The 13634-nt window shown below is 24.9% G+C and overlaps 1 protein-coding gene across 1 annotated transcript; it reads left to right on the top strand.

The window, feature by feature from the left end:
- The first annotated feature begins 171 nt into the window (after positions 1-171).
- On the top strand, positions 172-13602 carry LOC114129551 (exportin-7). Its single transcript, XM_027994321.2, has 19 exons — positions 172-518; positions 1966-2212; positions 2303-2469; positions 3247-3474; positions 3540-3740; positions 3811-3930; positions 4093-4239; positions 5877-6243; positions 7980-8203; positions 8334-8425; positions 8492-8636; positions 8711-8858; positions 8930-9292; positions 9354-9565; positions 10662-10800; positions 12559-12636; positions 12722-12903; positions 12979-13106; positions 13174-13602. Exons 1-19 carry the CDS (start codon positions 495-497, stop codon positions 13271-13273), a joined length of 3312 nt encoding a protein of 1103 aa, XP_027850122.1. The 5' UTR covers positions 172-494; the 3' UTR covers positions 13274-13602.
- Positions 13603-13634: the final 32 nt, after the last annotated feature.

Raw genomic sequence — 13634 nt, forward strand, 5'->3', positions numbered from 1 at the left:
ATATATAATATATACCATATCTATTCTATCTATGGGTATCTTAGATTTAAAATAATTTTATATCAAAAACTGTTAACAGAATACTAACTATACTTTATCACATTTTCAGACTAACCAACAATAATTAAAATGTTAATTTGTCTTACAATCTGTTAAAAACTTAAAATCACTTATTAAATAAATATTTATTTAAAACTCCGTGTGCGGAAATTTATCAAAATTATGAACAAGTGTTATTTAAATGCTACTTAATTTAATTTATGATTTATGCACTTGTGTAATGTTGGTTAACATGAAAATAGATAGACGAACGTTGTTTGTAGTTGGGTAAAAATTTCTGTTTATTATTTTTTCGCATTGAATTTTTTTAGTTTAGAATTTTAGTGTGATTGCTGTGAAATAAGTTTGTCTGGAGTGATATAATTTTCAACAACTCAATACTAAAAATAAGGTTGTTTCTATACATATTATTGTTGGATGATTAATGGCTTTTGATGGAGATGGCAGACGATATTCAGGCAAGTCTTAATTAGCCAACATGGTTACGTTTTTATTGTTATGTTATAAATTAATAAAATTATAATTATAATAATGGTAATTTATTTACATTTTATACATTTTTGTAAACATAATAATAATCACTCAATATTTTATTTATAAATATTATAATTAATATAAAATTGTGAACAATATTTTCTTTTTATCTTATCTATATAATTTACATATACTTTTTTAAATAAATATTCAACAGTATTAAAATTTAAAATAAAACAATTATTTACTTAAATTATTGAAAATGTGTATGATTAATATTAAGAAATATGGTACACATTTAATGCAAAAAATGTTTTGGCCATCTACAATATACCTATTAAATAAATATTACAAATATTAGGTAGTTTATTAATAATTACTAATTAACATGACATGTAAATTATTATAAAAACATTTTCTCATAGATATTTGCTCACTTGCTATCTTGGTTTTATTATTATTTAATATAATATGCTAAAACTATTATATTTGAGCTCGTATTTAAGTATTTATTATTTTATAAAAAATCAAAACAAATACAATTTCAGACAGTATAAGTTCAAATTACCTACTAAACCAACTAAATTTTATGGTTTTTTTTGTTTTTTTTTTTATTAAAATATTGATGTAATGTAAGAAAGTATGAATTTTTGCTGTTGGAAATATTATTGACCCTTTGCTAATAAGTGGTATTAGTTAATTGTAACATAACTTAAACAAACTTCTCAAAATAATGTGTCTGGCTAAGTCTGAATATGGTCAAATCACTAGTCCTGACATAGTTTGTTTATAATGCTTTCTTCATAAATTATAAATCATAATTATTATATAAATGATTATTAAGAGCTATAATAGTTTACTCTATTATCTTTATTACTATTGGAAAAATTGAAATTTATGATTTTAAGAGATTAGAACAGTTAAATAAAACAGATATATTAATGATTTACCCTTAAATCTCCAATATCATTATATGTCAAGTTAGTATGTTAAAAATGTTGAAGTACTGATAAAATATCAAACTTTTGTGAATGTTGTAGTGATTCAATGATATTTTAAAATAAAAAATATTTTTCAACAAATCTCTAAAATTAATCAATGAAATTATATTATTGTTATGATTAAATTTTTAGATATAATTTAATTTGAATATTCGCACTGTACTTTTGAATTAAATTATAATGTACTGAATTGAATTTTATTAGTTTAAATTTATTGTATTTTTTCAATAGAATGTTAATATTTGTTATAAATATTAAATTTTTATTTTTGTTCAATACAAACATTTATTGTTTAATTATTTTTTAAATATCTTAAACAACCTACAGATTATCCTAGTTTATAACTATTTTTGATAAAAATGGTTTACCTTTTTAATTATAGGTATGTTAAATATATTAATTTGTTTAATCAAATCTTCTAATTTTTTAGAGTATTCCACGTTTGGAGATGCTATGCAAGCAAATGTACGAATCAAGGGATGCTACCCTCTGCGTAGAAGCCGAAAAAGCTTTGGTTTCATTTCAAAATAGTAATACTCCTAACACACTATCCAAGTGTCAATTGCTATTGGAAAGAGCTGACTCACATTATTCTCAACTATTAGCAACTACAACTATAACTAAACTTTTATCACGCACTCCATTAACCTTAAATCTTGATCAAAGAATACAGATCAGTAAGTTATTTTATTTAAACTATTTTGATGTTTAACATGATTTAAAAATATTTTATACCAATTATAGTTATTAATATATTTTTATTTTAGGAAATTATATTTTGAATTATTTGGCTACACGTCCTAAATTACCATCATTTGTAGTCCAAGCACTTGTGTTATTATTTGCAAAGATTACTAAACAAGGATGGTTTGATGGAGAAAAAGATTCCTATGCATTTAGAAATGTTGTATCTGATATTTCAGTCTTTTTACAAGTAACTAAAATGTTGACTTATAATTTTAGTCAATATATTTTGTTTTAATAGATACTACTTAAAAACTACATCCTCATAGTAATGATTATTAGAAATAGTGGCAAAAACTTAAATAATTGCAGAATAACACAATCGATAACCCCTAGATTTTGAAAACAATAAGTTGAATTTTTCATACTTAATAAATACTAGGGAGTTTAGTACTCCAGTATGCTTCTCAGGTGTTTTAAATTTGTAACTTATATTCATCTTAACCATGTTGACCTCCACATAGCCGCCGGTGGACATTCAATTGATATTTGTTATACGTCAAGCATATTTTTCAATGTATTTCAAATTTGTATACCTCAAATATTTGAAAAAATAGAAAAATAAAAATTGAAAAAAAAACGTATATCAGAAAAATTGTAATGATTCCGTTATGCCATGGTCCTTATTTTAGTGCATTATTGTAGCTCCATAGAAAAGTTAATAATGTAAAACCAAATTCATATGTGGTCGCTGGCGGTCATATGGCGTGGTAGGAATGTTGAACTATGGGCGCTGGCGGTCACAAATTCACAAAATTTGAGAATTGCAGATGACTGCCGGCGGCCATGTGGCGGTCAAAGTGTTAATGTATTATTGTTGCACTGCTACTGATGGTCAGTTTATTAAAGACCAATTTTTCTCAATATCTAAGCTAAGTTAACCTATCTATTTGATTAAGGTTGATTTCTGTTATTAAAAATAATAAATATATATATTTTATTAGATACTAAAGCATAAATGTTTTAGGGAACAAATGTTGAACATTGCATGATTGGTGTTCAACTATTATCTCAGTTAACAACTGAAATGAACACTGTAGCTGATGTAGAATCTCACCGAGCTGTTTTAAAACATCGTAAAGTTGCATCATCATTCAGAGATACACAATTATTTGAAATTTTTCGAATGTCGTGTCAAATGTTGCGGGGTGCTAATAATAATCGAAAAAATTTAAATTTTACTGACGAAACCCAAGTAAATGTTTGGTTTATTAATATTATACTTATCATTGATTTAATATATTTTTATGTTTGTTATAGCATGGATTCATGTCTCGGTGTCTACAGTTAGCTCAGAATTGCTTAACTTATGATTTTATTGGTACAACTTGTGATGAATCGGCTGATGATATTTGTACTGTTCAAATACCCACAGGTTGGAGACCAGCATTCCTTGAACAATCTACTTTAACACTATTTTTCGATCTCTATCATTCCCTGCCACCTAGTTTGTCAAGTCTTGTAAGAATAACTTTTAAAAAATTGCACACTATGCCTCATAATTGTATTAATTTCATTTATAATTGTTTAGGCTCTATCATGCTTGGTGCAACTAGCTTCAGTTCGACGTTCCTTATTTAGTACTACTGAAAGAGCTAAATTTTTATCTCATTTAGTAAATGGTGTTAAAGATATTCTACTTAATCCTCAGGTATTAAGCTTTTGATTGAATATAAATTGTATTTTGATGTTATACAAATTGTTAATTTATTAATTTATTAAATGTTACATAAGCTATTGTTGTAGTTCTTATTATTAAAATCATATTTAAAATATTGTAGTATTTTTAAAATATATTTTATTTTATTCGTAGGGTTTAGCTGATTCAAATAATTACCACGAATTTTGCCGTTTATTAGCAAGACTGAAATCAAATTATCAGCTTGGGGAACTTGTGATGGTTGACAGTTATCAAGAAACCGTTGGTCTCATTGCAAAATTCACAGTTGAGAGTTTACAGGTAAAAATTGTATAGCAAATTTATTAAGTTTATTTCATATTTAAGAATTATTTAACAAATTAAATGCATTTTCTACTATTGAATATTGACATATTGTTCATAAATCTTAGGTCTGGTAATAATAATACAATATAACATAACAATTTTTTTTTTGTATTGATACAATTTAATAAATAAAATAAAATTTATGTTGTGATTAATACATTATTATTGTAAATGTTTTTCTATTGCATAAATCTATTTAATATTAATGTAATAATGAATTTAGTATTTATTATTTTGGTTGAAATTCCAGAGAACTAAATATTATTAAGTAATGAATATATATATATATATATATATATATATATATATATATATAATTTAAACAAGAAAAATTTGCATACTTATAAGCTAAAAGCTTGTGTTGGTAGGTGTAGTTCTTAAAGTTAAGTTTGTAATATGAATAATACAATTTATATACAATATTGAATATTTAAATTAATTTACACAGAATACAATTTGGTCATGGATAACAATATAATACAAATAAACAACTTAAGATTAATAATTTGTAAAGATAATTTACTTTTATTAATTTTAAAATGATTAACATTAATAATTAATTCTTTAATTGTTTTGATAGCGGTATTCAACGAATTGTTGAAACTAACATTTTTATAACATCTTTCAATAGTTATACTAACATTTTTCTTCTATCTCATATTAAAATTATGATTCCATTTTGGAATAATATTTTTATGTTTATATATAAGTAGGGATCACCCCTAACCAAGTGGGTCTGAAATAATGTTCTCTGGCGTGCTTCTGGGTCCTGGGTTTGATTCCAAAGTAGCCATTGAGTATTTTGAGCGTAGTGGCGTCAGGACTCTGGGGAGAGCCGGCCAGTAATTACCGACCCCCCAACCCCTTGGGTAACTAGACTTGTCTAGTTAACCAAGAACCATCTTTGACACCTTGACATGTGAAATGGGGCGAGTCTTCTAAAAGCAGCATGTCGCTAAAAGGTAAAAAGAGAATATAGAACCGTTGATTTATTTATGTTTATATATATATGTAATAACTAACAGGCATTTTTCATCAAAATTAAAAACTTGTAGCTAAAATCAGTATTAGTACAGCCTGGTAATTTTAATATAAATTTAATTATTTTATTGATAGTAACTATTGGTTTGCTTAAATGGATATCATAAGTGCATCCTCAATTCTCAATACCATTAGTCAGAGGTCTCTAAACTTTTTTATTCAAAAGCCACAAAAAATATCAAATGCTCTTAGCGGGCCAAAAGTTTATTAACACCTACAATTTAAAATTTTAAAATTTTAGATATCTACTTGTATATTTAATGTTCTATGGGGGTTGCGGGTCGTAGTTTGGAGACCGCTGTCATAAGATATAAGTGATTGTATAAGTGAAATATATATTATTCTTAAATGTTTTTTTATCAAAAATATACCTTAAATTATTAAATATGTAAACAATTTACGAATAAAATTTTCTAAATAATCTATATGTTTTTTCCATTTTAATTGTAAATCAATATATAGCCCTAAATATTTAATATAATTAACATTTTCAATGCTGACACACAAGCAATTAAATTAAATATTTATATAAAAAATCTGTATTTATATAGGTCTACCAATGTGCTCCAAATTCTTTTCATTATCTATTAAGTTTCTGGCAAAGAATGGTGGCATCAGTACCTTATGTCAAAGCTGCAGAACCTCATTTATTGGAAACTTATACTCCAGAAGTTACCAAGGCATATATATCATCCAGGATAGAAAGTGTTACACTTATTGTAAGAGATGGATTGGATGACCCATTAGATGATTTCACTAATGTCCAACAACAGCTTGAGCAGTTATCTGTGATTGGCAGATGTCATTATCAAAAGACATGCTCATTAATTGCTCAATTATTTGATCAATCAGCTACCAACTATCAAGAAATTATTGCTTCAGCTTCTGCTTCTATTTATGATTTAAAGATTCAAGAAGGTATGTTAAATACGATTTATTATAAGTTTAATTTGATTTATATTTTAGTCATATTCATGCATTACTTATTAGGGTGTGGATTTAAATACTTAAAAAAAAAAAAATTGCCTTAAGCACCCACATGTGTTTTCTTCGTCTTACGCTTGCACAACATAGTAAATTTTCATTCACTCTAATATTAAAACTAAAAGGCTATTATTGAAACTGGTGAACAAAAATTTACTAGGTCCTACGTGTATGATGGAGACAACATAATATGCGGGTACAACGTCTTCTTAAAGATACAATTTAATGCACTTATTAAAATTATGGTTAAAAAATGTCCTAAAAATTATTTTTCTCTCATTTTTTACTATCTTGAAAATTATTTTCAAAAACTCATTATACAGTTCAGTTGGCATATTCATTTTATTTTTACTTTGCATTTGCACTTGATAATTAGATGGTGTTTAATATTTTCAAATATAAATATAATGTTTTTTCTTTTAGGAGTAAATCAAAAAACATTTTACCAAATTCTCTAATAATTTTATGAAGTGTGTAAAAATAAGAAAAAATCTCTTGAAAAATGCAAAATAAAAGTATCATTCCTTGATATATTAAAAAAATTTTGTGCTTGGAAAGCGTTGTTTTACAAAATGCAATTTGCATTGAAATCTGTTCCTTATTTATAAGATATAAAACTGTTCAAACTATCTATAGCAGGGGTGGTCAAAGAGTTGATCGCGGACAATTTCAAAGTTGATCATGTTAGAATTTATTTTTAGGGCCACTCGCCCTATATGTTTTTTAATAATTATAGTTATTCAATAATAAAAAAAAAATTCTATGGAAGTCGATCCTCAAAGGTGAAGTATATTTTAGTATATTGTGACTAAAAAAAGTTTAACCACCCCTGATCTATAGTCTTTACAATAAAGTATAAACTTATATCGTTATTACGAGAATGTAACAAAGAGTAGTTTGCAAATATCTTTTCCTCTTCAATCATACTTTTCGAGTTGCTTATGTAATAAGAAATATTGAACTATCAATGTACCATGGTTGAAGCCTTATTTATTTAAAAAACATCTCTCCCACATACATTGCCTTCATCTTACAAACATATTGCATACTAAATTTATACCTATTGTATTATGTTAGCTTTGATGTTAGGATTAGAATGAATACACTAATTATTATTCTTAAAGATAAGATCATTATTTTTTTTAGAATTTTTTATGATATTTATATTTTAATTCAGATATGACAGTTTTAAATAGACATAACTTAATATTTAAACTTGTTTATAAATTGAAATATTTTTAAACATTATGAATTGTTTTTATCTTTAAGTAGTCAACTCATTTAAATTAAAACTAACATTACAAAATTAATTCTACCAAACATAAATTTTCTATGTTCTATGTATGTTTTGATGCGGAGAATTTGTTAATATTTTTTTATATTAGTACATATTTATTAGTCATCTATTATTTTGTATTAACTTTTTTTTGGTAGTATCTTAAAAAATATTGATAAATGTATTTTCTTTAAACGCTTTTTACCATTATACTCTTGTTTCTTGTTATCCAAACTAATATTTAAAACTAATTGTTGTCATAGATATTAGGGTAGTAGGTATATTTTAATTTAAATAATCATGTAACATTTTATCAGGTTTTATACTATTATGATATGGTATGGCATGCTGTGTTATTATTTATGTTGTAATATAAAAATAATTTTTAATTTAGGTCGTTTAACTTGGTTAGTATACTTAATTGGAGCAGCAATTGGTGGTCGAGTAACATTTAATAGCAATGATGATGGAGATGCAATGGATGGAGAAATGGCTTGTAAAGTTCTACAATTAATGACTTTTAGTGATGCAAGGCTGCCACAGGGAGGTTATGAGAAATTAGAACATTCATTTTTATTTTTTTTTGAACAATTTCGAAAAATCTATATAGGTGATCAAGTAAGGAAAATAAATTATATGGATCATTTAAAATTTCATTATTTTGGCCATATAATCTAATGTGGTTGTTACATTTATTTACATTTTTAATATTTTGAATGATGTACAACTATGAATTACTTTTATATAGGTACCTAAGAATTCAAAGGTCTATCGCCGATTGCATGATGTCCTTGGTATTAGTGAAGAGCACATGGTTCTAAGTATTTTTATGAGAAAAATGTAAATTATTTCAATTTTAATTTAATACTGTTAGTTATAAAACAATTTTATTAATTTATTTTTCAGTATAACAAATTTAAAATTTTGGTGCTCCAGTAATACAGTAATTCAAAAAACATTAGCTTTATTGAATGATCTTTCAGTTGGTTTTTCTAGTGTTAGAAAATTAGTAAAACTTGATGAAATTCAGTTCCTATTAAACAATCATACAGTAAATTAAAATCATTTACATCTTTTTTTTTTTAATTAAAAATATATTAATAAATGATTAATTATTTTTAACAGAGTGAACATTTTCCTTTATTGGGTAACACATTTAGTGTTAAAGATATGAGACATAGATCATCATTTTATACTTCATTAGGTAGATTACTTATGATTGATTTATTGGAAGATGAAGATAAATTTGATAATTTTATGATACCTCTAACAGGTAAATGTATTTAATAAATATAATTCATACTGTATATATAATCAACTATTTTTATTACTTTTTATTCTTAGCATCTGTTGAGTCAATAGGAGCTTTATTAGCTACAGTTAACGGTGTAAATGATACATCAGTATATTCAAATATTGAAGCAAAAAAAGCCCTAATTGGCCTTATTAGAGACCTTAGAGGCTTAGCTTTTTCATTCAATACTAAGACATCATTTATGTTATTGTTTGAATGGTTATATCCTTCATATACACCAATTTTACTACGTGCAATGGAACTATGGTATGCTGATCCTGAGATAACTACTCCATTATTAAAACTCTATGCAGAATTAGCTTTGAACCGTTCACAAAGACTTCAAGTTGATGTATCATCTCCAAATGGAATATTATTATTCCGCGAAGCTAGTAAAGTTGTTTGTACTTATGGTAAGCATTTTCTCAAACTTTTTTTTTGTTAAAAAAGTAAACATAAACATTTTTGTTATAGGAAATAATATTTTAAATCTTGATGTTCAGCAAGATATGTTATATAAAAAAAAGTTAAAGGGCATATCTATTTGTTTTTCAATGTTAAAAGCAGCATTATGTGGAAACTATGTCAACTTTGGTGTATTTAAACTTTATGGTGATGACACTTTAGAAAATGCTCTTAATATATTTGTAAAATTATTACTTTCAATTCCTTTGAGTGATCTTTTGGTAAGTTGTATAATATTTGCATTAAAATGAAATTACAAACTAGTTTTTAAATTAATATTATGTATTCTTTATTCTGAGTAAATTGTTGGAATGCTTAATTGTAGATTAAATAATTTTTAATCTATTTTTTAACAACACTAGCTGTATCAAATTATCGCTTATATCATTATGAAGTGGTGGGTATAAAAAGATTTTTAGTTGATTTTCTATATTTTCTATTACTTTAAGAGGCACGTCAAACTCAAAAGTATTAATTGGGCCAAATGTATTGAATAGTTTACTATATGGGCACATAAACATTTATCAAAAAAAAATATTTTTTACACATTTTTTAAATTTTATTAATTACAATATCAATCTATAATTTATTAATCTAATATATATGTATATTAAATCATTAATAATACTTATTCAATTACAGTTTATTTGAAGATAAGACAGTATACTAATATATACCAAATATATCATTTTTTAAGATGGTTATGATACAAATTTAATATTTTATAACTTGTTTTATTATTATTATTTTATTTTGTTCATAAAAATTGTTAGTCATGGGCAACAAAAAAATTTATCAGCGGGCCATCTTTTATATTTAAATATAAAAGTATGTATGGGTAACTAATGGCCTGTATATCTTTTTTTGTTTTACAATATGTTTTTTTTTTATGTGTTATGCTAACAAATTGAAAATTTGCTAACTGAATTTTATAAATTTTTAAATTCTCTGAGATTTATTTATTCTTGTATTCCTTATAAAATAATTCATATCAGATAGTGACTATTTAAATAATGCAGATGAAAGATTTTCTTCACTTAATTACTACATATTTTAATGTTATAATATTAATACTATGGTACTACTTATTAGTTATCCATCTTAATTAACCTATGCTTAGCTTTATACAATTTAATTGCATTGCACATAAGCCTGTTTGATTCACCCAGTTTATTGTTGTATTTTTACAAAACTGAGTTAAGTTAAAATCTACAATTGTAATGTTATAGTTTTACTATACTTATCCAAGATTTTTCTTGTATTAAATTAATGTATTTATAAATGCAATATTAGTCGTTAATTTAAATTTAATTCTAGCATTATCCTAAATTATCACAAACATACTATGGATTACTTGAATGCCTTGCTCAAGATCATATGGAGTTTTTATCTACTTTAGAACCTCAAGTATTTCTGTACATACTTTCATCCATATCTGAAGGACTGAATGCATTAGGTGAGTTATTTATTATTAAAAGATATATTACCCTATATTATGAGATAAATGTGTAAAATGAATACAAATTTGTTAGTACTTCAGAAGGCGTAAAGTTAAATTTTTAAACTTAATAGTGAAAATTTACTTAATATTATGTATTCAATTTTTATATTAATATTAAAATTAACTTAAACTTTTTTTAATGAGTTTGTTCATTAAAATGTTAAATTTAATTGACAATACTAAAATATTATATACACAATCAAAATTAAAATAAATAGCTTATATAATATGATGTATATCATTTATGGAATTGATAGCTAAGTCAGTTATATATTACTTATTGTAAAAGAAAACAACTTATTTTATCTATGTATACTAAATAATTATGACCAACCGAATAAGAGACAGAGGTTTCATAAGTATAGCCAGGAGATCTATTAAGTAATGTTTACGGAATCAGGTATTCAGGTATTACAAATGTCAACAAAGGCAGCTACTAGGTATTCTTTGTTATTGAAATATTAATTAATTATTTTAACTAAATTGGTGGTGAAGTAGTTGATAGTTCCTTTATCTTGTCTAAACTTTAAAAGCATAAAGGTTATGAGGTAAAGTTAAGTTAGATTTTTACTATCAGACAATGTTTTTGAGGATATTTTATCTGACTAGTTTACAAAATACAGATGTAAGATAATCGGACTGATAGAGTTATTTGAGTTCGGATAAACATACCTTTACATGACGGATTGAAAATGTTATTTAAATCAATTAATTTATTAAATTTGTTTTATAAAAAATCATTTTTGGGTAGGTATTATGATATTAGCAAGGAAATTCAGTCAATACTGAGTTACAAGTTGAACCCATTACCCATTATGAAAAATTTTCCTGAGTGGTTTTATGGATAAGGAAATTGCTAAGAGGAAATTGCTAAGGTCACAGAATTGTTTTTAGTTTTAAGTGTTATTCTTACTATACAAATCTTATATAAAACCAGTATGGCAATAACAACATTATGTTTTAATAGATTAGAAGGTTCATTTGTAAAAAGTTTAAAATGAATAGATTAATTGGGTGTTTAAATTTGAAATGCTAGGAAACTTGGTATCAGCATGATTGTTTAGGCTTAAAGAAATATCTTTTCTATAGTAAAATGTTCATTCTTAAGTGGATCAGCAACAGTGGACTAAATTAAAGACTATACACTCCACATAGAATACATACAATGGTTGACCGAAACTTATCTTGCTGCTCATTCTCTCATAAAACAATTGTTGCATAGTAGAGGAATTGTATGCGTCATATGTTATTTAGATAAACTAATCATACTATAGACGTTTACTTGTGACACAAATTATAAACTGTAATAACAGAAAGAAATGTCTAAGGTAAAATTTGGACATTTGTGTTTACTTTGGCAAGTGGCTTTACCTGAATTTAAGATGTTTTGGTTTAAAAAGTTTATAGTAGGTACTGTATATCATGTTACTGAGGTCAAAAGCAAGAAAAGAAGCTTAGGTAGTATAGCATGCATTAATAAATTCCACTTATAATAAAATGGTTGTTAATTAATTAAAATGAAGAGTTATATAATACTAAGGCAATTTTAAATTGTTATATATCAGAACCAAAAACAAAGAAATAATAAAATTTTTGAGATTTATAACTTTAAATTATTCATTAATTATAAAATATATAATCAATGTGCTTTGTCTATTGTTAATCTTATTCATTAATCATTGCCTGCCTATTATTAATGTTATTATTTTTCAGATATGTCTATTTGCACGGGATGTTGCACTACTCTTGATCATATTGTTACTTATGTATTTAAACAATTATTGTTAAAAGGTAAACTATCAACTAAAATAGTAAAAATAGAAATATAAAAACCTAAAAAAAAAAATTACTAAAACTAATAATTTTATTAACTTAGGTAAAAAAGTGAGGCGTCGCATGCAACAAGTAAATGAAATTTTTTTACGCACTCTAGAAACACATTTAGGTGTATTTAGACAAATTTTACAGACTGTACTCAATATAATCATATTTGAAGAATGTAGAAATCAATGGTCAATGTCTAGACCACTTCTTGGGCTTATACTACTTAATGAAGAGGTATTATTGATAGTATATACTTTAATCTGAACTAAATAAAAGCTAATCTGTGCAATATCACATAATTTTGTTTAGTATTTTAATCAACTAAGAGATATTATTCTACAAAGTCAACCAATTGATAAACAAACTGCAATGGCTCAATGGTTTGAAATGTTGATGGAAGGAGTTGAAAGAAATTTAGCAAGCAGGAATCGAGAAAGGTATAATATTAATTAAGTATACAAAGTATTAAACATTTCAAATTTAACCTTATATATTTTTTAATAGGTTCACTCAAAATCTATCTTCATTTAAAAAAGAATTAACTGAGAAAGGATCAGCAATATCTATGAATTCTGTTAATAATGAAGTTATGATAACCACATAACACATTACATTGTTTAAAATGTGTAATTTGATTTCTTTATTATTTTGTCTTCAAATGCCAATATCAATATTTCAAGAAACAATTATGGTTATACATTTATTATTTTTTGAGCCATGTAAATAACAAAAAAAAAACTTAATCTTTGTAAACAGTTTTAATTAGAATATAGGGCCTACCTCCTAGTCATAGGCTATTACTGGATATTATTTTAAACATATAATGATTATTAAGTGAATTAATTATTATGTATGATACATAAGTGCGATTAAGATATATGCAGTTTTTAAACTATGTGTAAATATATTTTATTATTTTTTAATGAACAAAAATAGTGTTAGATAATTTATGTATACCTTTAAGC

The sequence above is a fragment of the Aphis gossypii genome, chromosome 2 (genome assembly GCF_020184175.1).
Source record: "Aphis gossypii isolate Hap1 chromosome 2, ASM2018417v2, whole genome shotgun sequence".
Taxonomy (NCBI): Eukaryota; Metazoa; Arthropoda; class Insecta; order Hemiptera; family Aphididae; genus Aphis; species Aphis gossypii.